Source organism: Lynx canadensis, chromosome A2 (genome assembly GCF_007474595.2).
Source record: "Lynx canadensis isolate LIC74 chromosome A2, mLynCan4.pri.v2, whole genome shotgun sequence".
Taxonomy (NCBI): domain Eukaryota; kingdom Metazoa; phylum Chordata; class Mammalia; order Carnivora; family Felidae; genus Lynx; species Lynx canadensis.
This window is the reverse complement of record NC_044304.2, coordinates 145,372,864-145,400,306: the sequence shown is the minus strand read 5'-3', so window position 1 is coordinate 145,400,306 and position 27,443 is coordinate 145,372,864. Positions and strand designations below refer to the sequence as shown.

The window sequence follows — 27,443 nt, the reverse complement described above, 5'->3', positions numbered from 1 at the left end:
TTTGTTTACATGTCCTAGCAAAGTCAGAGCAGGGGGGTGACAATCTTAGTCTCCACCGGTGTCCCTGGCTAATTAAAATCAGCCAAGAGTCAGACGGCTGAGAAGAAAATTATAGAAACGAAGTATTTATTTTTCCTGAAAAAGATGGGGAAAGAGTGCCCACGAGAGGGACGTTCATAAGCAAATCCTCTGCTTTTTGCCACGCCTTTTCTAAATAACAAACCCTGTTTGGCAAACGAAAACAATTCACTCGAGCCAGAACTGCCTTTTGAGAACAGGTTTAATTCTGACCCAGAATTATAATTTGAAAAATCCTGTCAATTCCACCACGCAATTCCTGAGTAGGAACTACTCAGACTTTTTTCCCCCTTAACTTCTTCTGAAAAACCAAATTGGCTTACTGTAGCTGCATTTAGCTGGGAAGTCAAATGCACTTCTTTATCATTAATTACCATAGAAAAGCACACTTAGCTTGCGTCTCAAGTTGTCTTCGGTAAAGTCTATTTTGCTTGCAGTAGTTGTATTTTCCCGATTTCTCTTCCCCAAGTTCTGCTCTCTGTGGAACGCCATTAAGTCTTGTTTTTCCCCTTTGATTTGGGAGCACCGGGCCAACGGAAGCCTCGCAGGTGCAGGCAGTCGGCAACGTTGTGGGCGATGTAGTAGAGGTTCAGCATGGCAGCTGGGCTGAGAATGTCCACTTCCGGTTTCTTCTGTTTCTTCCCGCGAGATTTGTCCGGGCCTTTTCCTTGTTTCCCTTTACCTGGCTTTCAAAGACAAGTATATTCACAGGGCATAAATTAGTTTTTATAACCTTGACATAATTTTCAACATTTCTTATTGAACTGAAAGGGGGGGGGCAGGACTCATGAAAGGAAAAAACTGTACCAATAATAAAGACTTTTGCTGGGAGTGGGAGAAGTCACATGCAATCGAATTCAACAAGTGAAGCACCCGGATTAAAAAGAGACCCAACCCAATGTAACAAACAGGTGGCCCTTGTCTGCATCGATTTGAACAAATTATAAAAAGACATTTTTAGGCAATCAGGGAAATTTGGTAATCTCAAGGAATTATTAATTCTGTTAGGTGTGATAATGGCTTCTATTGGGTCATGGAAGAAAATGTTTACACATTTCAGTGATGCACACTAAAATCTGTGGAAATGAAATGAAAGAAGGCCTCAGATGTGCTTTAAAATACTGCAGCTCCCGGGGCGCCCAGGTGGCTCAGTGAGTTAAGCATCCAGTTCTTGGTTTCGGCTCAGGCCATGATCTCATGGTTTCTAGGTTCGAGCCCTGCGTCAGGCTCTGTGCTGACAGTACAGAGCCTGCTTGGGATTCTGTCTCCCTCTCTCTCTGCCCTTCCCCTGCTTGCTCGCTCTCTCTCTCTCAAAAATAAATAAATAAACATTAAAAAACAACTTTTTAAAAATAAAAATACTGCAGCTCCCCCTTGAACCCCACCCCACAGAAGGCCAGATGAAGCCAATGTGGCAAAATCCTGACAATTTTTGAGTCCGAGAAATGGATATGTGGGGAATCACTTTACTATTCTATTTTTGTGTATGCATACAATCTTTCGTGATAAAAATGTAATTAAAAGTATTAGCTAATCGGGACGCAAACACACATTTTGCTTGGCATTTCTCATGTTGTAGTCTCGACGTCATTAAGTAGTCGTGAGGGCGGAGACATGAATGTAAGGCGCTTAACGCAGCGTCTGACTTCAAGGAAACAATAAGTGATTGTTCCCATCACTTTATCACCACTAACCCCCTGAGCTGTATTTTGACGGAGAGAGACATTATTTATGTCTTCAAAATGGAAAAGTGGAGGCTCAACAAGGCCACGCTGCAAACCAGTGGCCAGCAGCCCAGCACCTGCGCTCTTGCCATGACTACAGTGCCAGGCCGGTGCCTTTTGGGAAGAGGAATGGATCCCATCCTAATCTGGGAATAAACTGTCTGAAGTTTTGCTACAGCCACACAAAGCTGAGTTGACTCCTCATGTCCTATGACCCACCCATACATAAAAGAACAGGAGGGAGTATATTATTTAGAAAGTGACTCTTCTAGACAAGGGAAGGGAGAGTGTAAGTTATCAAGAACATCCGCGAGGGCTAAATGTTTGTATAAAATAGATGTTATGTTGATAGCATCTCACTCTAAAAATGTCCCAGGCTAAACAAGGAGGAACACAGGCAATGTGTTAAAAAACACTAAAATACATTTTTGTTAAGTGAAACGGAATACACTCCTTGATAGAAAACCCAGGAACAAAGATGAGAAGTATCTTGCAACACAGTGGCCTGGCTTTCAGGTGGAAATCCAAATTAAAAACAACAACAACAACAATATGAAAACCCATATGATAACAGTACCTCCTGGTAAAACATCCCCTGGGGGTGTAGGATGCACATTGCCATAAGCTCCTAAAAATTCTGAGTCTTGGCTTTCTTGATGATTTTACACTTTTTTGCATGTCAACCATACGACTTACCTGGAATAACTGACAAAAAAATGTGTTTTAATCTCTAAAGTGGTTTGATGACTAAAACTCGCACAAAGGTTTGATATGTTCGTTCAAAGTTCTCATCTCTCTGTAGAAATTGGCTAACTGACTCTAAGATTCATATGGAAACGCAAAGGACTTTGAAAAAACAAAGCTGAAGGACTAATTCTACCTTGTTTCAAGAATTATTATAAAGCTACAGTATCCAGACAGTATGGGATTAGTGTCAAGATAGACACATAGATCAATGGAAAATAATAAAGAGACCAAAAATAGGTCCACACATATATGAACAACTAGTTTTCAACAAAAGTGCGAAAGCAATTCAATAGGACAAGGACAATTGATGAGAGACAGATGCAGAAAAATGTTCTTTAGCCCAGAAGGCTGACCTATAGCCTGCATAGTTCTGATAAGGATCAAATACACACTGGTTGCTCTATTCTTTTTTTTTTTAATGGTTGCTACATTTTTAAAGGGTCTCATGACTGCCTGGGAATCTCACCAAGAGTTAATATCAAGCTGAATGATGCACACAAGAGAAATCTTGCGAAAGTAGTTTTACACGTAGAATTTGAAGAAAACATTTACGATCTAATACTCTCTGCACATACCCTCCTGTTGGAGCACTAAGCATATAACCACCAACTTCATTCAGGAAAAGCGCAGCTCTTCCTGCCTAAGGGTCCTGTCTCCGTGCTACTTAAGTAAACTTACTAAGTTGCACCTAAAATGTCTCAAGAATTCTTTCTTGACCGTCGTGCTCAATGATCCCACAACGATAATTTTTTCCACAAGTGGGGCTGGAACAATGAATATCCATTTGCAAAAAAAAAAAAAAAAAAAAAAAAGAACCTTAATCCAATGTTTTTACCATATACAAAAATTAACTCAAAATGGCTCATACACTTAAAACCAAAAAGCAAAATGTCCTAGAAGAAAATGCAGGGGAAAACCTTTATGACCTTTGGTTAGGCAAAAATTTCCTGGATATGACATCAAAGCACGATCCATAGAAGAACAAATTGATAGAGTCACCATCAAAATTAAAAACTTGTGTTCTTCAAAAGATATTGTTAAGAAAATGAAAAGCTAAGCCACAGACTGGGAGAAAATATTTGCAAATCACATATCTGATCAAGCCCTTACATCGAGAATAAAGGACTCGTGAAACACAGTAAAAAAAAAAACAAAAAAAAAACCAGCCCCAAAACATGGCCAACAGATCTGAACAGACACTTCCCCAAAGAAGATATACAAATGGCTGATAAACACATGAAAAGGTACTCAACACTAAGTCACTAGGGAAATGCAATTAAAACCCCAATGAGATATCAGTACACGCTCATCCAGCCACGGATGGATGGAATGGATCCAGGCATTCCACTGCAAAGTATTTACCAAAAGAAATCAAAGTGCATATCCATTCTAAGACTTGTACATGGAATGTACATAGTAACTTTATCTGTGATAGCTAAAAACTGAACACAGCTCAGAAGTCCATTAGTGAGTGAATGGATAAACAAACTGGGTATAACCATACACTGGAATACCACCCAGCAATAAAAAGGATTAACCATTGACGCATGCTACAACATGAGTGAATTTAAAAGGAATTGATTGGCTCAGTCGGTGGAGCGTTTGACTCTTGATCTCAGAGTTGTGGGTTCAAGCCCCACGTTGGGTATAGGTATTACTTAAAAAATAAAATCTTGGTGGGTGCCTGCGTGGCTCAGTTGGTTAAGTGTCCGACTTCAGCTCAAGGTCATGATCTCATGGTTTATGAGTTCAAGCCCCGCACCAGGCTCTGTGCTGACAGCTCAGAGGCTGGAACCTGCTTTGGATTCTGTGTCTCCCTCTCTCTCTGCCCCTCCCCTACTCATGCTCTCTCTCTCTCAAAAATAAATAAACATGAAAATTTTTTTAAAAAATTGGGGGCATCTGGGTGGCTCAATCAGTTGAGCATCCGACTCGATTTTGGCTCAGGTCATAATCTCATGGTCGTGGGATTGAGCTCACCATAGGGCTCTGCACTGTCAGTGCTTGGGATTCTCTCTCTCTCCCTCTCTCTCTGCCCCTCTCTGGCTTTCTCTCTCTCTCAAAATAAATAAATACACTTTTTTTTTTTTTTTTTAATGAGTAAAGGGCTGATTACAGAGGAGCACAAGGAGACTTTCGGGGGTGATCAACATGCTTGTCATCTTGATTGTGGTGATGGCTCAATGGGAGCGACAGATGCCAAACTGATCAAATTGTACATTAAAATATGTGCAGTTCACTGTGCATCACTTATACCTCAGTAAATCTGTTAAGAAATTATTGTAAGCGAGTGAAAACTTTCAGTTTCTCAGCTGGTTGGGTTGGCTTAATACAACTCCATGGCCCTTGGTTGTTCCCAGTCGCAGAACACATAACTCGTGACTTGAAACTCTCCAAACTGCTTAATGAAGACCACTTGGCTCCAGCCACACTGGCCCTCCTTCTAGTTCCCTAACCTGCCCCGCTCCTCCCTGATCCCCCTGATCCCGCCCTGTTACTTCTCTTCATGTGGGGCTCTGCTCAGATATCACCTCTCTAGAAAAACCTCTCAGATGCTGTATCTATATTCTATCTATAACTAGGGTGACCATATAATTTCTTGCCCAAACCAAGATACTTCAACAAACATAAACTGGGACTGTCCAAGGCAAGCAGGGAGGGGATACAGGTGGTTCCCAGCCTCCCCCTCAGCACTGTCACTTTCTAGCTCCCTACCCCAAGCACACTCCACTATGTCATAGGGCTATTTTGTTTATTTATTGTTTGTCTCCTAACCAGAGGTTTGTCTATGAGGTCACCACTTGAATTCCCAGGGCCTAGACCAATGTCTGGGACAAACAGATACTTGCCGAGTGAATAAATTGCAACTCAGATGTAATACAGTCCTAGGATTTAGAAAGCAAACGTAGATAGCTGCTTTTCTGAATTTTAAGAGGGGCTCCTTCGTTCATTCGACAAATATTTAACAAATATCTACTGAACACCAGGACTTGCAGTTCTGGGCTCCTGTCTTCATGAGGCTTACTCTCCAGTGAGGGAGAAATTACAAACACATTCACTCCCTCTCCCGTGAAGGAGAGGCCAGGTTATCTGGCATTCCGCTGACACAGGTTGGGCAGGGTGTGACCCAATCTGGGACATGAAGGGTTCCTGAAGAGCCGCCTGTGGGCTGAGGGGCAGGGACTTCCCAAACAGCCTGTGCAAAGACTTTGAGGTTGGAGGGCACATGCCAAACTGAAGGGACCTCACAAAAAAGGTCAGTGTGGCTGGCCTATAAGCAACCATGATGGGGGGCGCCAAGTGAGAGGAATTTAGGCTGGAGAGGTAGGCAATGTGCAACTCTGGCCTGCAGACCTTTGAAGCTACAGTGTTTAACCTTTATCTGAGGAGCAGTGGAAATCCATTAGCTTAAATGGCTTTATTGAACCGTTTTTGCTTCAGTTCCCTGGGCTCTGAAAGAAAATGACAATACCAACCTTGCAAAGTAACCCGGGGGATGACACAATTTAAATCAAAAGACATCTATTTAGGGGCGCCTGGGTGGCTCAGTCGGTTGAGCGTCCGACTTCGGCTCAGGTCATGATCTCACGGTTTGTGAGTTCATGCCCCGCGTCGGGCTCTGTGCTGGTGGCTCAGAGCGTGGAGCCTGCTTTCTGCGTCTCCCTTTCTCTCTGACCCTTCCCCGCTCATGCTCTGTCTCTGTCTCTCAAAAATAAATAAACGTTAAAAAAATTTAAAAAATGAAATTAATTTTAAAAAAGACATCTATTTAGTGCTTTTACTATGCAATGAAGTAGAAGGAACACAGATTTACCAAACACCTTTCTATACTACAGTCAAATGGGGGTGAGGAGTGAGGCTTTCCAAGGTGAAATAGGTGAAGCTCTGTGAGGCATAGAGGGTCATAGATACTTAGGGGGCAATACGGCAGCAGGAGGGCCCATCTTGGAGAAAAGTAGATCTGTAGCTTGAGATGGGGCAGGAGGCTTCGAAAAGAATGTGAGTCTAGTGTGGAATGTGTTTTCTGTTTTGGTTAAAGCAGAGAATATGGCAAATAGAGCTCAAGAGGTTGAGGCCTTTTTACCCCGAACTCTGAGCGGTACTTAGTTGAGCAGACAGTAGAAATTCCTGAGGACGTGGGGTGGGGGTTACAAGGTCACAGCCATTCTGGGACCATCAACCTGGCATCCAAAAGAGATGGAGAGCCCTGGGACAGAGGTAGTGAACTGCTGCTGGAATCCAGGTAGGTGGTAAGGAGGGCAGGACTTGACCAATGGCAGAGAGAGTGGGAAGCAGGTCGAAATGACTGGATGAGGGCTGATGAACGGTAATGTTTAGGAGTTTGAGGCCAGGAGAATCAACATGCCATTGGAAAATGCAGAGAAGGTAGCGGTTAAAAAGGAGCTGGATTTTGAACACAGTTGGGAAATGCTCTCTTGTGGAGAGATCCAGTAGGAAGTGGGAAATAAGGTTTAACATTTCAGAGTGGTTTGGCTTAAGATGGAGCTCTGTGAGCCAACAACTTGGAGGGGAGATAGAAGTTTAAGGATGTTGCAAGCCTTCCCAGGCATAAAATGCAAGCATTTCCTCTGCTAAAGGTTTCCTTCAAAGTCTTTCCTCAAATTAGGGTTGGAAGAGAGACTCACTCCTTAGAGCCGGCAGTCTGGATCGCACCAGGGCTCATTCTCTACTTCTTAATCCGAAGAGAAGAATCCCGCAAGGGACCCCAGAAGGCAGCGGCAGCAGGAGGTAAGGGCATGGGCCAGTCGCTGTTGCCACGTACTGGCACCCTGGGGTTTCACAGCACTGCACCAGCCTCTCTTTATTGCCCACACATATGATTACGAAAGTGGCTCAACAGAACCAAAGAACGAAACCTCACAAAAAGAGGGCTCAGGCTGATTCTGCTTGGCTGTCCCCTGTGACGCGCGCAGACCACCTGGGGAACCCGTCTTTCCCATCATCCTTATACCCCAAGTGTTCAGATCACTAGGTTGGACACCACCCCCAACGACAGGAGACGAAGGCGCCAATCTCGTGGCGCGGGTAACAAATCTTGCTAAAGCGTGCCTCGATGAGGCAGAACGGTATTAAACTAACCTGGCGAGAGCCTCGGTATCTCTTATACTTAAATAAGACGTGTATTACCATGGTAATTCCTCAGTTGAGCAGGTGAGTGTGGCATGGGTTCCCAATCCTGAAACAGAGAGCCCGGTTCTCCGCATCACTTGGAGGCGGCACCCCCGCGCCCATCGCTGCCGCACACCGGGCTGCCTCCGCACTCCACAGCGAACCTCCGCGGGTCCGGGGCCTTGCCACGCTTCTCAGGAGCCCCAGACGCTCAGGGGAGCCCGGCGGGGTCAGGGGGCAGCCAGCCACCCAGCTGCCGCCACGCGGAGCCTGGAGACCCACCGCACGGAGGCCGCTGACTGCGCGACTCACGGCGAGCACGCCCCGCGGGCTGGGAGCACCGGGCTCACGGGCGCCTGCTGGCCGCGCGCACGAACACCCGGCGCGGCGCGCCGCGTGGGGCGGGGCGCTCAATGTTTACCTGTTGCCAGGACACCGGGGCCTGGCGCCCGGTCGTGGGGCCTCACCCGGCAGTCCTAGCGAGCAGGCGGGAGTGCGCGCCAGCCTTCCGGGGAGCGCGCGGCTGGCTGGGTCACTTCGCCTCGAGCGACGGCGACGACGGCCCCTGGTGCCCGGAAGCCCTGCCTCGCGCTGGGGGGCCTGACCCGGCAGGGCAGGGGCGCGCGGGGCGGGTGTGGTTCTGGCCTTGGGGTGGGCCAATTCCTCTGTTTGAGCTTGGCCTTGGAGAAGTCCTCGAAGACTCCATGACCTGTTTTGGAAAATGAGATAAAGCCTTTGAGGGTTGAAGTGAGAATAACATGGGGGGAATGTTCATATAGAGCCTGGTACAGGTTCCAAGAGAGAAAAAGCCTGAGAAAAAGGTTCTTAGGCCCCAAATGGGAGTCAGGAAGGCCACAGTGGGTGCAGTTCCACTGCCAACCTTGTGAGTTCATCCCGATATACGTCTGTGTTCTCCACAGCGAGCAACCTTTCTTAGACTCATTTTTTGTAAGCTGCAGCAGAAGTGAGAGACACTAATGGAAAAATTGTCATGATTCGGTAGGAAGTATTATCCCCTTCATTCTATCAACCGGGGTGACTTATTCTCATTGACGTCTGAGCCTAAGTTAATTGTTGCTCCCCACTTCCCCTACTCCTGGTAAGTCTCCCCACTTGCTTCTGACATGTGCGTCATGCTCCTTGCTCATCCAGACCTCAGTCATCTCATGTCTATCTGCCTCTTGCTGCACTCCAAGTGTTGGCAGATTTCAAAGTCCAGTCCTTAGTTCTCTGCTGTTCCTCAGTGTCTCCTCACCTGATGGCTCATCTGATAATGTCAGTGACTACCTGCCTTGGAATGACACGGCCACCGTCTGAAAGAATGGCCTCCATCTGAGCTCCAGTCTTCAGGCCACACTATTCCCTGGATTTAGGGCATCTCTCCCTCTGTCAGCCTCTCCATTTCCATTGTCAGTAGCAACACTACTCTCCCAGTCTCTCGCCCTTTGTCATCACTAACTCCTGTCTCCAGTGATGAGTCCAAGGGCCAAGCATCCTTTGTAAATTCTTTTATGGATCCCCCCTTTCACATTTTTATCATTCTAAACTAGACCTTAAAGGACCTTCATCATTTCGTATTGCAAATAATAGTTAGCAGTGAAGGAGCACTGATGTCCAGCACCTTGCTGAGCACTTTGTACACATTATGGCATCATTGCTTCACTACAACTAGTGTGATAGTTTGTTATGTTCTCCAATTTGCATGAAGTCAGAGAGAGTAACTAACTTATCCAAGTTCCCACAAGCAGAGTCAAAGCCAGCAATGTCCATCCGTCCAGCTGGTACATTAAACACTAAAATCATTCAGAAAGGCACCCTGGGCTTGAGGCCAAAAGATGTGGGTTGAAAACTTGGCCTCACTACTTATTAGTTATGCAATTTTGAGCAATTCTCCGAGCTTCACTTTCTTGCTTTGGGTTGCTGTGAAGGCGGTATGATGGAATGAATGTGAAAAAGCTTTGTGAATTCAAAGCATCTCCAGTAAGCCTTGCTTTAAAGGACATAAATTTATTCCCAGGTTAGGGAAAATGGAATGGGGAGAGGCTGGTAAAAAGGTACAAATTCAGTTGTAAGATGAATGAGGTCTAGTGTATAATATGGTGACTACAGCCAATAATACTGTATTGTATAATTGGAAATTGCTAAGAGTGGAACTTGAGTGTTCTCACACACACAAAAAGTGAGGTGATGAATGTGTTAACTCAGTTGTGGTAACCCTTTCACAATGTGTGTCAAATCATCACGTTGTACACTTTAAATATATTACAGTTTTGTCAATTATACCCTAATAAGCTGAAAAATAAAAAAGCATGCCAGTGGACAGGCAGGACATAAAATGAATGGTCTAGTGATAATCAGAACGACTTCAATGGCAGCACCATTTCCCATTGACCAAATGGGTGTTCCGCTTTTGCACCAGAGAAAGGCTTAGCACTGACCTGCAGGGAGGGGAGGAGGGCTGCCGAGGTGTGTGGCTGAAAGACTTTGTTATATAACACAGTGCAGGCTGCTCTTAGAATAAAAAAAGTCATTGACAACATATGTATTTTTCTTAAATACCAGCCCACTTAAGAATCATTTCATGATTAGGACTTAAGATAGATGTGTTTCTTCTGTAAGAACTGAACAAATCTTCCTGTGTAAATTGGAAGATGAGTTAAATTAAGATCACCATTCAAATTCACATTACAATAGCACTACTGAGGTATCTGGCTTGCTCAGGCGGAAGAACATGTGACTCTTGATCTTGGGGTCGTGAGTTCGAGACTCTTATTGGGTCTAGACATTATTAAAAAAAAAAAACTTAAAAGAATAGCACTACCTCATTTTATCTGTTTATGAATATATATCCTTATGTCTTCTTTATAAATAGTAATACAAACTGTGCTGTTCTTTTAAAAAAAAATAACATTACCAGAATTGAAGCATGCATTCTTAGAACATCCAAACTTAGAATATTCTATCATTATCTTTCTTAGAAGTTACATTTAAAAATTCCCATTTCCTACTTTCTACTCTAGTCCCTCCCTCTCTTCCTCCTTTCTTTTTATCTCATTAAGTTCAACAGTATAGCACTGCATTCACTTCATCCTTTATAGCCATAATATTGAAGAGGAAGTTACAGGTAAAAAAATTCTTTGTAGGTAATTTCCTCTGGTCAGCCGCTAGGGTCCCAGCAGTGAGAACCTTGGGGTACAGTAAAGACCAGCTGGAGCAGATTCAGGAGACAAAATTATCCAGAGTAGGGGTCAGCAAACTCAGTAACTATTTTAGGCTTTACAGGCCTTCTGTCCTCTTTTGCAACTACTCTGCTGATGTAGAATGGAAGCATTTATAGACAACATGTAAACGAGGGAGCGTGGCTGTATTCCAATAAAACTATTATGGAAACTGAAATTTGAATTTCATAGAATTTTCATGTGTCATAAAATATTTTTCTCCTATGGATTTTTTTTCCCCCAACGATTTAAGAATGTAAAAACCATTCTTAGCTCATGGGCTGAATAAAATCTGTTAGTGGGCCAGATTTGGCCAATGGGCTATAGTTTGCTGATCCCTGATCTAGAGGATTAAAAGGCTATTAATTATTCTTGCTGAGGGATTCTTTGATAGGGAGGGGAATGAGGAGCCCAACACGGGGCTCTGTCTCACAACCCTGGGATCCTACCTGAGCCAAAATCAAGACAATCAACTGAGCCACCTAGGCACCCTCAGCAAGCATTATTCTAAGCACTATATGCGCACTGACTTATTTAATCCTTACAATTCTAGAAGATAGGCAGTAGTATTATCCCTATTTTACAGATGGGGAATCTGAGGCAGAGAGAGATGAAATAACTTGTCGCTCTTCACTCAGTTACTGGATGCAGAGCCTGTATATAATATCTCATCAAGTCGGGTTCAGCACCCTCAGTCTGAGCCATTATGCCGTATGGCCTTTCTGGGTAAAATATCTCACATCTTACCATGAAGACATATTTTCACAGGCGTCCACATGGAGGATCTTTGTCCTGCCAACTCCATTAAGCATTTGAACAAAAAGTTACAGAATGTTCAAACTAATGTTTCCTTTTGGAGGCAAGGGGACAGATGGTATTGTCATATTTAGTAAGGAAGTCACTGTCACCAAAGGTGTTTGAGCAGAGATGGGATGACTTTTGTACTCTTGTAGTTCCTCAGAAAGACTTTGGTTATTTCCTATAAAACATGTACAAGTAAACATTTTAAATACTTGCTTTTTGAAACTTAAATCTGGCTAATTACTAAAGGAGCAAACAGCCTGAAAACCTCCCCATAGCCCACTCAGGCACAATCTCATTACATTTATAGGATCTGGGAGTCTGAATGGCCAGAGGAACTGCTGGTCAGAAATTATATTTCAAGTTGCTTTGAGCTATTGCTATGAGAACTGAGTAAATTTCCCTTAACCTCATCCTCCCCACCACACACAAATATGGATGCATGTGTGTGTGCACACACACATACATTTACCCTTTCTTCTTAGCTGAAACATACTTTAAAAAGCAGTGTTAGGGAAGAATGATTTCATTATTAGATATATTGAAGTTACAGTTATTAAAGACAATATTAATAGGGAAATATAGGTCTCTGGAATAAATATGAGAGAAGCAAGTACAGAACAGAATATGTTGTGCTCCCATGATCTAGAGGATTAAAACTGTTGTGGGGAAGAGACGGGTATTACCACGGGACTTTTCTGAAAGGATAAAAAAATAGAAAAATAATATACTGATTACTTCTGGGAAATGAGGTAGGGATCTGGGGTGGGATGTTATATTTTTCATTGTGTACTCTGAAAAATTACTTGACCCTTTTACATGTATCTTCTTAACAAAAACACCAATAAATACCTAAACGTATTCTTCAATTTTACACCTGCTTCCTCATGTCCTATCCTCTACCTAAGCTTGCAACTTTCTATACTTCAATCTTCTTTGACTACATCAATAGCTGTAAGCATTTTTCAAATAAAAATAATTTTCCTCAGGTCTTGCCTTACACCTCTAATAAAGATAGAAAAGGAAGAGTAAATTAATCAATTTTGCTGCTACGTGTCTCATGAGTGTTAGTGGGTATAGGAGGTTGAATGGTGGCCTCCCAAAAGATATGTCTGTGTCCTTATCCTTGAAACCTCTGTGAATACTACCTTATAGTAAAAGAGTGAATATTACCTTATATGGCAAAGATGTAATGGAGGATCTTGAGAAAGGAAGCTTATCTTGGATTATCCTGATGGGCCTTAAATTTAGTCAGAGGTATCCTTGGAGGAGAGAGGCAGAGGGACTTTTGAGAAGGAAGAAGCAATGTGACCATGGAGACAGAAACTGGAGTGACATGTCACAGGCCAGGGAATGCCTGGAGCTGCCAGAAACTAGAAGAGGCAAGGAAACAATAAGAGCCTTTGGAGGGAGGGAGTCCGGCTGACCCCCTGATTTCAGACTTCTGGCACATGGAACTGTCAGAGAATCAATTTCGCGTTTCACGCCCTGGTAACTTGTTACAGCAGCCCTAGGAAACTAATACACGGGAGAAGAAAAGTACAATTAATAGCTAGTGTTAGTATGGATTCCACAGATGTATTCATGTTTCTTCTGGCTCATGTAATACCATAAGTTGATTGTATTGAGGTAGTTAATTCTGTTGTAGACATTTCAGTTATTACTACTGAAACCATGACGTAGTGAGATTCCTGTTTGTGAAAATATTGAGACTAGATAAACGTGAAATGCATAGGGGATACCAATCAAAATTCTTGCATTGGATGGACATCGTCCTAGATGATCTCTGATCCCTTTCTACTTAAGAATACATTTCCAGGGGCGCTTGGGTGGCTCAATCGGTTAAGCATCTGACTTCAGCTCAGGTTATCTCACGGTGCGTGAGTTCGAGCCCTGCAACGGGCTCTGTGCTGACAGTTCAGTGCATGGAACCTGCTTCGAATTCTGTGTTTCCCCCTCTCTCTGCCCCTCCTCTGCTCTCACTGTCTCTATCTCAGAAATAAATAAACATTAAAAAAAAAGAATACATTTCCATAGAAAATTTTCCAAATATTGAGGCTTAACATTTTTTTTTATTTTTTTTTTTTTAACGTTTATTTATTTTTGAGACAGAGAGAGACAGAGCATGAACGGGGGAGGGTCAGAGAGAGAGGGAGACACAGAATCTGAAACAGGCTCCAGGCTCTGAGCGGTCAGCACAGAGCCCGACACGGGGCTCGAACTCACGGAGTGTGAGATCGTGACCTGAGCCGAAGTTGGCCGCTTGACCGACTGAGCCACCCAGGCACCCCGAGGCTTAACATTTTAAGGATAACATTAGAATAGTCAAACATTTAGAAAATGCATTCACTTGGAAAAGGTGTCTGGAGATATAAGGTACTCAGGACTTACCTTCTATCAACATTCCACACCAGGACTTCTGAAGGAATACAAGCCTACTGAAAACTCATTAGTTGGAAAAAACAAGTAAAATAAGGTTACTCATATGTTTTCCCAAAATCACCAATTAGGACTTCCCCATGCCAACCTTTCCAAAAGTATTTGCATACTGCCACCATATAAATAGCTCATCGTTGAGTGGTGAGATTAGGGAGTTAATTTTCTTCACTATTACTATATTCTTTTTTTTTTTTTTTTGGTTGACAGAAAATGGGAAAACAAGAGGCCCAAAGGCAAACAAAAAATTTCCTTTATGTACAGATAATAAAATCATGCTGTAGACATTTTTACTCTAAAATGTATTTTTGAGGTCTCTCATGTTAAAAAGCATCATATAAAATATGCATTATAAAATATGTATTAGTATTAAATACATGTAAGAAGAGTAGTGGCTGCTCTAAAACCTACTGGAATTTTCACAAAAGTTGTTTATAAATTCCATAATATTTTGCAAAACATTTTTATTACACAAAACATTTTATCATACCATTACAGAAAAGTTTGGCTTGGAATTATAGGTAGAGCAGATGTTAATTGGCCATGCCCAGTGTTTCTGGAACAGTGACAGGACTTTCTTTGCCTCTGTAAATCACCCTAAACACACTTAGCACCTAGCTTCTCAGAGTGCCAAAGTGCTGCAAAATTCATACTTGACCTGGCCTGAATGTTAAGGTGGTTACTTATCTCATCAATAATAGCATTGAGGGGCACCTGGGTGGGCCAGCTGTTAAGCGTTCAACTCTTGGTACAGCTCAGGTCATGATCTCATGGTTCATGGGTTCAAGCCACGCACTGCGTTCCACACTGACAGTGTAGAGCCAGGCTCTCTCTGCCCCTCCCCGACTTGTGCACGCGCTCTCTCTCTCTCTCAAAATAAATTTTAAAAAATTAATAGTATTGATGAGATCAAGGTCATGAGTCTGTTGTATGAACCAGTGTCATTTTTGTTCCAGAACCATAGCTGCATTTTTAGTCTCAGCTAGTTTTATCATAAATGTGGGTCATCTTAAGGCCTCGAGGAAAGAATTTAAACTCACCACAACTACATGTGGGAGAAACAGAAACCATCAAAACACTCATTTAGAGAACTGTCTTTATATAACAAAGATTACTGGTAGGTGGAAGAACGGGGGGAACTACGGACACAAAACGTCAAGAAAGTCACAACTGAAAATATCAGCATAAAGCACTGAAATGGGTGGTTTCAAATGCTCACTGGAACGCTGTTGAAATTCTCAAGAATCTCTAAGAAAGCCCTACCACCGATCTCAAGAGCTCACTGAGAAGCTGCTGTGACTATCTACCCATATGTCTGGTTGCAACTGCCTTCTTGTAGGTAGAATATACTTCTCTGGCCCAATGTTAGGCTTGTCCATGTGAATTGTTTTTTGCCAGTGGAATGTGAGCAACTTGACTTATGCCACATCCAAGCACAAGCTTTAGGCACCCTCCAGGTCCTTGCATAGTATGGTTTGGTGCTTCCTTCTGCCCTTTAGCATGAGAATAGTACTCCCAGGTAGGAGCTATTCCATGCCAGCTTCCTGCCAGGATGAGAAGAGTCAAGCAGAGCTGCAGCTGATCCCTAGACCCAGGAACAAGAAATAAGGGTCTGTCATAAGTCACTGAGATTTTGCAGTTGTTTGTATTAGCCTACCCCCAGGGAACACTACACAAGATTTTATATGTTCATCCTCTTTATGTATTATTCCTTTCTTATATCCATTTAAGGTTCTTTTGTCTTGAAGAATTAAAGACCAATTTTTAACTCCAGTTCAATTTCTTTTTATTAAAGTGCTTTAGTAGATAAACAATGTTAACAACAATTAACACAACTTTACTGAAATACTCACAAATAAAAATCCTCTATAAATCACTCAAATAATGTTCTTCTAAGTAGTAACAGTAATCACCATTAGAGGCTAGTTAATCTGAATTTATTCCTGACCACACACAAGGGTTCTCAGATTAGAAGATTCAAATCAGTTTAACATATGGGGCTGGCTATCAATACCCTGAATGCTATCCCAGCAAGTCAGCGAAAAAAATGTTGTGATTGGAAACTAATCACTTTTCTTGGTGTCTCAGTTTCTCCATCTGCACTGAGAATTAATCTTCCCTTAGAGAAGATTTGTAAAAAAAGTATGAAATGTTAAAGCTTAGCATACTTATATGCCTCAGAAAGCATTCATGTGCATATTTTTAAAAGGGCAACTTATTTGTTCTTGACACAAATTAAATACTATATGGCTTTAAGAGAAATAGATTGATGACTGCTCTTTCCTTGAAAATTGTCTTTTCAGTTGAACCACACTAAAATGATTAATAAGGTTCATATACGATATGCTCAGTAAATTATTTTGATTGCAGTAAGGATAGCTGTCCTATTTAGGTAAACTTTACAAATTGTTTTAAGAAGTGTCATCCATTACTTAAACATTCTTCATGACCTTTCCATAAAAACAGAAAGCTGCTACCCTACAGCACAAAGAGGCGAAATCCAAGTTTTGGTTAGAATTCTGGTTTAGTTCCTTTGGATATCATTGGTAACTGTATCATGACTTCCAAATGAGACTGTGGTTGACAGAGTAAATAATCATATTTTTACTAGACCTCCGGTGCAATTTAAGTGGCCTGGTGCTATCATAAAAAAGATTCAGTAGTGTCCATATCAGTAGGGAGGGCATTTAAAATAAAAAAGCGTGAAAATATAGGTAACATAACTGTGGGGACAGAAGAGAAATAAAATGATCCTGATTGAATCAGAAGCTTTTCTAAAAACCTTGTTTCTGTTGAGAAGTATGTGATTTTGCTGTAAAAGAAGTTTAAAGAGGTTGGTACATCAACCCCTATATTTTCAAAGAAATGTGCAATACTTTTAGATAGAAACAGTATTGCTAAATCTCCACATGACACTTTGGAACCACTAGCAGTAAAAAGGGAAAAAAATCATTAATCAACATAGGAGATGAAAAATGGTAAGCTGTGATGCTCTTGCTATTCTATTCAATTAAAAAATAAATCGATCACGAGCACAAATGGACATGCCATCTCAATAAATAAAACCTCCTGTAGTTACTTGTCATTTAAAAAGTGAATTGGATGAAAAGGATAATTTTCTACAGTGTACTCCATCATTTGAAGACTGAAGTAGTTTCAGAAAAACATGATACATCCTTAGAGGAGGCCTATTTCATATTGGCTGTGGCAGAGCACTCCATGCACTATACAGGAATACACAAAAAGATAATTTCCAGATTCAACACAGATGTCTTTGGGAGTAGAGAAAAAACACTTTACACAATATACCTTACTATAACATGCAGTACTTAGGTAATAGTAAATCATCGTCCTCCACAAAGGTGCAGGTGCTCTAAAATCATCTTTGAGATAATAATTTTAGAAAGAGGTGTCAAAATTTTAAATTTAAAATACAGACTTAATTTCAAAGTTGGTTTTGCCAAACCTCTCATAAGTCCTTGGAATCCAGCGTGAGCAACAAGGAAATGTTCTCCCTATTTCATGACTTGCACCTCCCATTACCTATGATGAATATCATGAGTTAAATACCATAATAAACTTATTCTCATTCTTGGGGCCAGCAAAGGCTAGGCTGGTTCTAGGCAACACTAAAGCAGGGAGCGGTCCCACAAAAGAGCCTGTCCAGGACTGATCCAGCAGATTTTCAAGGCTACCTGGGCATCCAACCCACCCCAGGGCAGGTTGACCAATTTGTTGTGACTCAGGATCCTACCCATGCACTATCTCCAGGCCCAAAGCCCCAAGAATGGCCCTGCACTACACTGGATGTCCTTGGGCTAGGCCAGCTCTTCCCTAGACAAACACTCCCAGGGCTGGAAACAAAGGCCAAATGGGCAGGGTAGGCAGAGCACCATTTATTGGAGCCAACCCCCATCTATCATATGCTTTTTAAGAGCTCAATCAGTGATTCTGGAGCAGCTCCTCCCAACAGATGGGTTGTGAAAACACCTCTCTCTCCAGCCAGAGCTCATATGAATAGTGGAAATCCTCAGGCAGATCCAACCTCTGCCCCAGCACACTCTGCAAGCAGTTATCCACAGGTGAAAATTCAGAGTCCTGGGGTTTGTCATACCGGCGGCTGTTAAAAGCCTCAATGTTGGCCCTCAAAGTGCATTCTTCTGCTTGGAAGTCCCATGGCCTGGCATCGATGTCTGTGTTGGGAAGAGAGGAAGAAAAACATGTATACAACTCAGGACACTGCTTCTCTTATCACAGAGCATGGTCTATGGAATAAGAACAATGAAATGCTCAGAATTTCCTTTTTATGGGGGGCAGGCATTGTACAAAGTAAGTATATAACATTCTGCCACTTTGGTTTAAAAAATACTCTTGGGGAGCGCCTGGGTGGTTCAGTCGGTTAAGCGTCCAACTTCGGCTCAGGTCATGATCTCACAGTTTGTGGGTTCGAGCCCTGTGCTGGCAGCTCAGAGCCTGGAGCCTGGTTAGGATTCTGTGTCTTCCTCTCTCTCTGCTCCTCCTCCACTCATGCTCTGTCTCTTTCTCTCAAAAATAAAATAAACATTAAAAAAATAAAATAAAATAAAATAAAATAAAATAAAATAAAATAAAATAAAATAAAAGATACTCTTGTACATGCAGAGACTATCTTTGGAAGGAGAGTCTAGAAACTGGTAACAGTGATTACCACGGAGAAGGAAATAAGGCCCCTGAGGGAGGTGAACTTTTTTTTTTTTTAACTGTACTTCCTTTTCATTATTTTACTTTCTTATCAGTTATATGTATTATATTTTCCAAACTAGCAATTCAGTTCCTTTTACGGAGCTTTCCTAGGGGGATGAGAGTTTCCCATTTGAACGGAATCACCAGCTCTCAAGGAATGGAAAGAGGCAGGAAAGGGGTACAACAAGGAGAATCAGAATGGACCAATTATTGAAGACTTTACTGATTCCCTGCGACCTCTGCCAGCATATGATAAATGTATGTGCCAGCTTCTGTTAAAATTATGAGGTGAAAGCTTCCATGAAGATAAAAATAGAAAACAGATAATCTGCTATCTCTATTTATCCCACTCAGACACTTATTTCAGGGCTAGAGATACATCTTTTTCAGATCTCTTATGTCCCACATTCAATGGCTTATCTTTTTTCTTTTTTTTAAGATTTTATTTTTTAAGTAATCTCTAAACCCAATGTAGGGCTTGAACTTACACAACCTCAAGATCAAGAGTTGTACACTCTACTGACTGAGCCAGCCAGGCATCCCTTAATGGTTTATCTTTAAAGGAAGTACAGATTGGGTTTGGGCTCGTGATGGCAGCAACAACAGACATGTCATTTGCAGGATAAAACATTTTCGTGTTTTAAAAATCTACAAAAATTTAAATAGTTAATTGTGTTTTATGTCTCATAGAAGTTGTATCCTGGCTTGTTATCCACTAATCATATATTTCCCTTAGTTCTCTGGGTTCTTACTGCAGCATTCTCTAAAATTCAGACAGGTTACAAATCTCAGCAAATATAAGTCATAGTCATCTTACCAAAAACTTTTAAATACAATTAGGCAAATAATGGTCAAATCCCACTACAGCGAATGTCAAAAGAATGAAAAAGCTCTCCAAAATAAATTCTTCCAAACTCTAGTCAATCTATCATACCTTGATAGTAAACCAGATGTTATACTGTCTCCTAACATGAGAGAATATGCAGTTCCCAATGTTACCTAGAATATATTATGGCTTAAAAGCTTTAAACTGAATCCATTGAAACTTCAGACCTAACTTTCAGTTTACAGATGATACCAGAGACAGATAGATAAGGTAAATGATGACACAAAGAAGCAAGAAATAAATCCAGAAGGTGGATATTCTGCAGGACAACTGGCCTAGTTCTTCAATTAGTCAGCATTATGGGAAAAAAAAACCCCGAAAACAAAACACGGCTAAATTTAACAAATAAAAAGATAGAACAACCAGATGGAATTTGTGACCCTGGGTTGAATTATAACTTGGAAAAAATAACTTTAAATAATATTTTGGGGCAAAGGAAGAATTCTGAAATTGGACTTATTGGATAAAATGAAAATATACTGATATGGAAAGATGTAGATAATGTTAACTGAAAAAAGATGATAAAACAGCATGTATAAATTGCTTTCACTTGAGTAAAATGTGTGTGTGTGTGTGTGTGTGTGTGTGTGTGTGTGTGTGTGTGTGTGTAAAAAAAGACCTGGAAGAATATCTAATAAGATGTTAACAGTGTCAATCTTTGGGTGGTACAAATAGGGCATAAATATTGTGATATAGTAAAGTTTTCTGACTTGTACTTTCAAACTGCTTTTTGTTATTTATGTATGTATGTATGTATGTATGTATGTACGTAATTTATTGTCAAATTGGTTTCCATACAACACCCAGTGCTCATCCCAACAGGTGCCCTCAATGCCCATCACCCACTTTCCCCTCTCCCCCACTCCCCATCAACCCTCAGTTTGATCTCAGTATTTAACAGTCTCTTATGTTTTGCCTCCTTCCCTCTCTGTAACTTTTCTAACCCCCTTCCCCTACCCCCTGGTCTTCTGTTGAGTTTCTCAGGATCCACATGAGTGAAAACATATGGTATCTGTCTTTCTCTGCCTGACTTATTTCACTTAGCATAACACTCTCCAGTTCCATCCACGTTGCTACAAATGGCCAGATTTCATTCTTTCTCATTGCCAAGTAGTATTCCATTGTATATATAAACCACATCGTCTTTATCCATTCGTCAGTTGATGGACATTTAGGCCCTTTCCATAATTTGGCTATTGTTGAAAGTACTGCTATAAACATTGGGGTACAAGTGCCCCTATGCATCAGCACTCCTGTATCCCTTGGGCAAATTCCTAGCAGTGCTATTACTGGGTCATAGGGTAGCTCTATTTTTAATTTTTTGAGGAACCTCCACACTGTTTTCCAGAGCGGCTGCACCAGTTTGTATTCCCACCAACAGTGCAAGAGGGTTCCCATTTCTCCACATCCTCTCCAGCATCTATAGTCTCCTGATTTGTTCATTTAGCCACTCTGACCGGCGTGAGGTGGTATCTCAGTGTGGTCAAACTGCATTTTAAAAAAAGTTTATTTATTTAAGTACTCTCTACATCCAACATGGGGCTCACACCTACAACTATGAAATCAAGAGTTGCATGCTCTCCCGACTAAGCCAGCCAGGTGTCACTCTAACTGCTTTTTAATAATAAAAGGTTATTTTAATTTTAGAAATCTTTTGGAGAAACCTGTCATTTAAAGGAATGTTTTAAAAAGGGGTAATTATCTCTTAATTTACTTGTTTCATAAAATGGAATTTTTTAAAGTAAACTCTACCCCCAACATGGGGCTTGAACTCATAACCCCAAGATCACTAGTTGCATGCTCCACTGACTGACCCAGCCAGACACCCCTATAATATGGATTTTTATAGTTAATATGGGACCAGGGTACATGCTATTTGGGGCAGTACCTTAAAGTTTGTTATATCAGCCCCTGACTATAATCACATATTTTCTCATCCAAAATATGTAACAATTCATACCAAAAGAGTACAGATACACATTTGTTTAGTTTTGTTTAAACTCTGGGCAACTCCTGGAGGTCAAAAGCTCTAAGAATACTCACCATTCCCATAAGCCCAGTCATCATTCATGCGGTGGCGTACTTTCTGGTAGATGGCTGACATGGTTTTCATGTTGCTTTTTCTCCACTGGCGCCCCAAGTACTTGGTCTGTATTTTTAGCAGCTTCAGAACATAAAGTTGCAGCATGGCCTGTTTGACCTTGAGGGCCCGCTTTAAGATTGGAGCTGATTTGAATACCACCAGCATCTACCAATTTAAAGAAGGGTGGGAGTGAAGAGAGGCAGATAAGGATCTAAAGTTTCTTGGAACTCCAACTCAGAGACAATCCTTTTTTTTTAATGTTTATTTTTGGGATGGAGAGAGAGAGACAGAGCATGAGTGGGGAAAGAGCAGAGAGGGAGACACAGAATCTGAAGCAGGCTCCAGGCTCCGAGCTGTCAGCACAGACCTTGATGTGGGGCTCAAACCCATGAACTGCGAGATCATGCCCTGAGCCGAAGTCGGACATTTAACCATCTGAGCCACCCAGGCGCCCCATCTCACAAATTAAGCCAAGCCTGCTGGCCTCAATACTTCAGGGAGCTTTTGGGAATCTATGGTCCAGGTTCTCTTTACATTTAGTCTTTAAGAATGTAGAGGGATCACTCCATTTATATGTCACAATTCAAAGTTTCTAATATTCAAAGTACATGATATAAAGAGCAAAATAATTCTGTCAGCCACACGTCCCATTTCTACTGTTACAATTACTCAAGAATCTTCTGGATACATAATTCTTTGTGCACATATATTATTTTTATTAACAAAAACAACAGCTAGCTACATAACCTGTCATATTGTTCCATACCTTGCTTTTTATTTAACAATATATCTTGAAAATTATTACACATCAGTATAGAATTGCCTCGTTCTTTTTTCCTGCCTCATTCTTTTTAATGGTTATATAATATTTTATTATAAGGATGTACCAACATTATTTAACCAGTTGGTCCTGTATTAATAAGCTTTAGGTCATTTCCAATCTTTCATAATTCATGCTGCAATGACTAATCTTAACACTTGCATCATTTGGGATGTGTGATTATAATCCAAATAACAATGCTAACTTTCCAACCAGAGCTGCTCTGGGGGAGGGTCCATATTCAGCTCCTTATAAAGAAATAGACTGGTGAATAATTATCTCATATAGAATAAGTGCCCAGAATTAGGAGGTGTTCACCTTATGTGGCATTTAGTGCCTATCTATAGAGTTCACAAAGCAGGAAGTCCATAAATATTTACAATTTAAAAAATTCAGTCAGATAGGCACCTCCATGATCTGAAGCCCCACTCACCATGGTTCTGGAATGCTTCCATTTGGTCAGTTTATTGAGCAGCCTCAGAAGGTTGATGCAGGAAAAGAGGTTCCTCCAGCAGAACTGGTTGTTGTCTCCAGCTTCCTGTAATAAGGCAGACCCCCCATTGTGTCAACACCTACAAGGCTTTCATTCCCACAGAAACCTGGAAGTCACAGTTGGTCAGTTTAGGTGAGGCTTTCCTTATGAAACGCTACCTCCTCATCATTCTGCTCTTCACACACTAAGGCCTCAAAGCATGAAATACCCTTCATCTGAAAACACACGGCTGCCAATCCCGGAAGACTGTACCTAGAGCAAGGATTGGTTAGAAAGAGGATACATGAACATAGGAACTTCACTCAAGCAAGCCTTCTTGTGTAACTTTCTGTTTTAGAATCAGAAAAGAGATGATAGAATTTTACCTCCATATACTTTGCACTTATATAAGCTGTATTTGTAACTGCTAGGACTTATTCTGGTAGATTTCTTTCTCTCTTTCTCTTTTTTTAAGTAGGCTCTCTGCCCAACACAGGGTTAGAACTCATGATGCCAATATCAAGAGTCACATGCTCTATTAACTGAACCAGCCAGGTGCCCCTATTCTGGTAGATTTCAAACTATTTTTGGATGGATCTGATATTCATTATGATTGAATTTCTTTAATCACCCCACCCTCCTTTATCAAACCCCATTGCAGTAAATAGCTTGATTCTCCAGCACGGAAGCAAAAATGGCAGATGGTTAATTCTAACCAGGTGTTTCTCTTAACATGTTTATTGATAGCTTGTGAGCACCCAACCAGAGATAACAGATGGATGTCAGATTAGAAACAGGTATCTACTCACAGAAACATCTTTCAGGGACAAAAATAAGAGTGCTTCTGGATTCGGGGACTGTAAATATACTGGTGTCAGAAGTTATATAAATCAATGAGTATGCATGGTGGCCAAACTAACATCTTGGAAATTATTCATGTCTACAAATTGATAGGAGAAAGTAGGAGTAGGAGATGATGTGTAGAAGTGAGCTGTTGTCTGAAGAATGGAAAATTATCCTCTGCTGCTTTCCCAAATTAATCTGAAGCAAGCAAGACAGGCATACATCCAATGTGGAACAAACCTCCAGGAATTTTGAGTATTAGAATCTAATACTAGATTCTAATAAATAAGACTAAGGGTCAAAAAGTTTCATAGAAACTTTTTAGAAATATTATTTAAAAATAATGTTCTCTTTTCTGTAGTAAATGTTCAATATTGTGTTTCGAACTAGTCCCTGGAGAACCATCTGTTTCCTTCTAAGAGAAACTTCTATGGGAGTTTCCATTCTAGTGCATCAGCTAGTCAGCTTGCCCAAAACAGATAGGTTCTACAGATGTTCCATCTTGTGTGGCTAACAGAGGAATGGACTCTTAAATGTTTATTTATTTATTTTTTTAAAGAAGCAAGGGAAACAGAGAACATATGGGAGAGACTAAGTATATCTCCACTGTAAGCTTCCTTTATCTTGATTTCTAATATGCTAGCATAAAAAGCCTTGCATTCCTTAGCACCTCAAAATATAATACGGGGGGTGCTTGACTGGCTCAGTCGGTAGAGCATGTGACTCTTGATCTTGGGGTCTGAGTTCAAGTCGCACATTGGACATAGAGCTCATGTTAAAACAAAATAAAACAAAAGTATGGGAGTAGGGGAGTGGCCTTGTAGAAGCAGCATTGGAATAGACACACTAGGACACCTGGATTATGGCTTTGGCCTTGGCTGTATGACGGTAGATAAATCATTTCCCTGCTTCTTGTAAGAGGCTGAACTAGATAATCTTTAAGATTCTTTCACCTCTGGGGCGCCTGGGTGACTCAGTCGGTTAAGCATCCGACTTTGGCTCAGGTCATGATCACAGAGTTCGTGGTTCGTGCTGACAGCTCAGAGCCTGAAGCCTGCTTCAGATTTTGTGCCTCCCTCTCTCTCTGCCCCTCCCCTGCTCATGCTCTGTCTCTCAAGTAAATAAAAATATTAAAAAAAAAAAAAAAGATTCTTTCACCTCTGATCATTCAATAACCCTGTGATTTACTCTGACTTTCTCCACTTGGCTCAAAAGTGAAGTTTTAAATGAAAGTAAGCTGATCGTGGCTGTCTTTTCCTCAAAGCTCACTCTCAAGAGTCCCAGGAAAGACATCTCAGTTCCCTCCTGAAGATAGTCTCATCTGCCCAGGGCCTTGCTCTTTTCTTTCTGATAATACTTCCCCACTGACTAAAACCAGCCCCACTTCCTGCATCACCAGATGCTGCCTGAAGTGGGCACTGAAAGAACACATGCTAGTCAAAGGCTCTCTCAGGACAGCCGCTCCCAGGCTTGGTGTCTGTTTGCAGCAGCAGGCTCTACATGAAGCCCTGCTCAAGCCTTCTGCCTTGTTCCAACCTAACAGACAATAATTTTCCAGCAGACTTTTAATTCCATGGGGTGTCTTTTCAGATTTGCCAGATGTGAGGGATTTTTTATTTATTTATGTTCACTCAAGGCAAATCACCTTCTTTCTCTTTTTTGGGGAGGGCAGGACTCAGCATATTGATTAAGATGTATACTTTTGTGGGGAGATATATATTGTGAACAGCAGCACTTGGTCATATTCTCTTGTTTCTGATACTTCACACTATCCAAAGCAAGACCTTAACTCACCTTCTACCAGCGAAAGTTAAAAAAGAAAACATTTGCCCATGTTTCGGTAGCATAAGCATATGTTTACAAAAATAATTCCACTTAGAATTGTACCCAAAATAATAAAATGCCTAGGAATAAACCTAACCAAAGAAGTGAAAGACCTGTACTCTGAAAACTATAAAACACTGATGAAAGAAACTAAAGAGGACCAAAGAAATGGAAAGGCATTCCATGCTCATGGATTGAAAAAAAAAAAGTATTATTAAAATGGCCATACTACCCAAAGCAATCTACAGATGTAATGCAATCCCCAACAAAATACCAACAGCATTTTTCACAGAACTAGAACAAACAATCCTAAAATTTGTATGGAACCGCAGAAGACCCCGAATAGCAAAGCAATCTTGAAAGAGAAAAAACTGGAGGTATCACAATTCCAGACTTCAAGTTATATTACAAAGTGGTAGTCATCAAAACAGTATGGTACTGGCACAAAAACACACAGATCAATAGAACAGAATAGAAAATCCAGAAATAAATCCACAATTAAATGGTCAATTAATTTTTTTTTTGGTCAATTAATTTTTGACAAAGGAGGAAAGAATATACATTGAGAAAAAGACAGTTTCTTCAACAAATGGTGCTGGGAAAACTGGACAGCTACAGGCAAAAAAATAAAACTGGACCACTTTCTTTTACCATACAGAAAAATAGGCTCAAAATGGATAAAAGACCTACATGTGAGACCTGAAACCATAAGAATCCTAGAAGAGAGGACAGGCAGTAATTTCTCTGACATTGGCGGTAGCACTATTTTCCACGATCTGTCTTCTGAGGCAAGAGCAACAGAAGCAAAAATAAACTATTGGGACTACATTAAAATAAAAAGCTTCTGCACAGCGAAGAAAACAATCAACAAAACTAAAAGGCAACCTATGGAATGGGAGAAGATATTTGCAAATGACATGTCTGATAAAGGGTTAGTACCCCAAATATATAAAGAACTGATACAACTCAACCCCCAAAAGACAAATAATACAATTAAAAAATGGGCTAAAGACATGAACAGACATTTCTCCAAAGAAGACATATAGCTGGCAACAGACACATGAAAAGATGCTCAATATCACTTATCATCAGGGAAATGTAAATCAAAACTAAAATGAGAGATCACCTCACACCTGTCAGAATGGCCAAAACAAAAAACATAGCAAACAACAAATGTTGGCAAGGATGTGTAGAAAAAGGAACTCTCTTACATTGTTGGTAAGAATGCAAACTGGTTCCTCAAAAAGTTAGAAACAGAACTACCCTATGATCCAGTAATCATACTACGTGGTATTTATCCCCAAAATACAAAAACACTAATTCAAAGGGATACATGCACCCTATGTTTACTGAAGCATTACTTACAATAGCCAAGATATAGAAGCATCACAAGTGTCCATCCATAGATAGATGGATAAAGATGGGATATATATATATATATATATATATATATATATATATATATATACACACACACACACACACACACACACACACACACACACACACAATGGATTATTTTTCAGCCATAAAAAAGAATGAAATCTTGCCATTTGAAACAACATGGATGGAGTTAGACAGTATAATGCTAAGTGAAATAAATTAGAGAAAGACAAATACCATATGATTTCACTCATAAGTGGAATTTAAGAAACAAAA

The 27,443-nt window shown here is 41.0% G+C and overlaps 2 protein-coding genes across 3 annotated transcripts in view; both read right to left on the bottom strand.

Annotated features, from left to right (window-relative positions):
- Positions 1 to 262: 262 nt before the first annotated feature.
- SMKR1 (small lysine rich protein 1) lies at positions 263 to 7,947 on the bottom strand. Its single transcript, XM_030308426.1, has 2 exons — positions 7,698 to 7,947; positions 263 to 764 (listed from the first exon to the last, which is right to left on the bottom strand). The coding sequence occupies exons 1-2, from the start codon at positions 7,698 to 7,700 to the stop codon at positions 570 to 572; spliced, it is 198 nt and encodes a 65-aa protein (XP_030164286.1). The 5' UTR covers positions 7,701 to 7,947; the 3' UTR covers positions 263 to 569.
- A 7,956-nt stretch (positions 7,948 to 15,903) lies between these two features.
- Positions 15,904 to 27,443, bottom strand: part of STRIP2 (striatin interacting protein 2) — a 47,317-nt gene continuing 35,777 nt past the window's right edge. For both annotated transcript variants that reach the window (XM_030308420.1, XM_030308421.1), the window contains 3 exons: positions 23,079 to 23,183; positions 21,786 to 21,990; positions 15,904 to 18,327 (listed from right to left, as the gene is read on the bottom strand). In XM_030308420.1, coding sequence (XP_030164280.1) covers positions 18,077 to 18,327; positions 21,786 to 21,990; positions 23,079 to 23,183 — 561 coding nt within the window. In that variant the 3' untranslated portion in view covers positions 15,904 to 18,076. The remainder of the gene's footprint in view (positions 18,328 to 21,785; positions 21,991 to 23,078; positions 23,184 to 27,443) is intronic.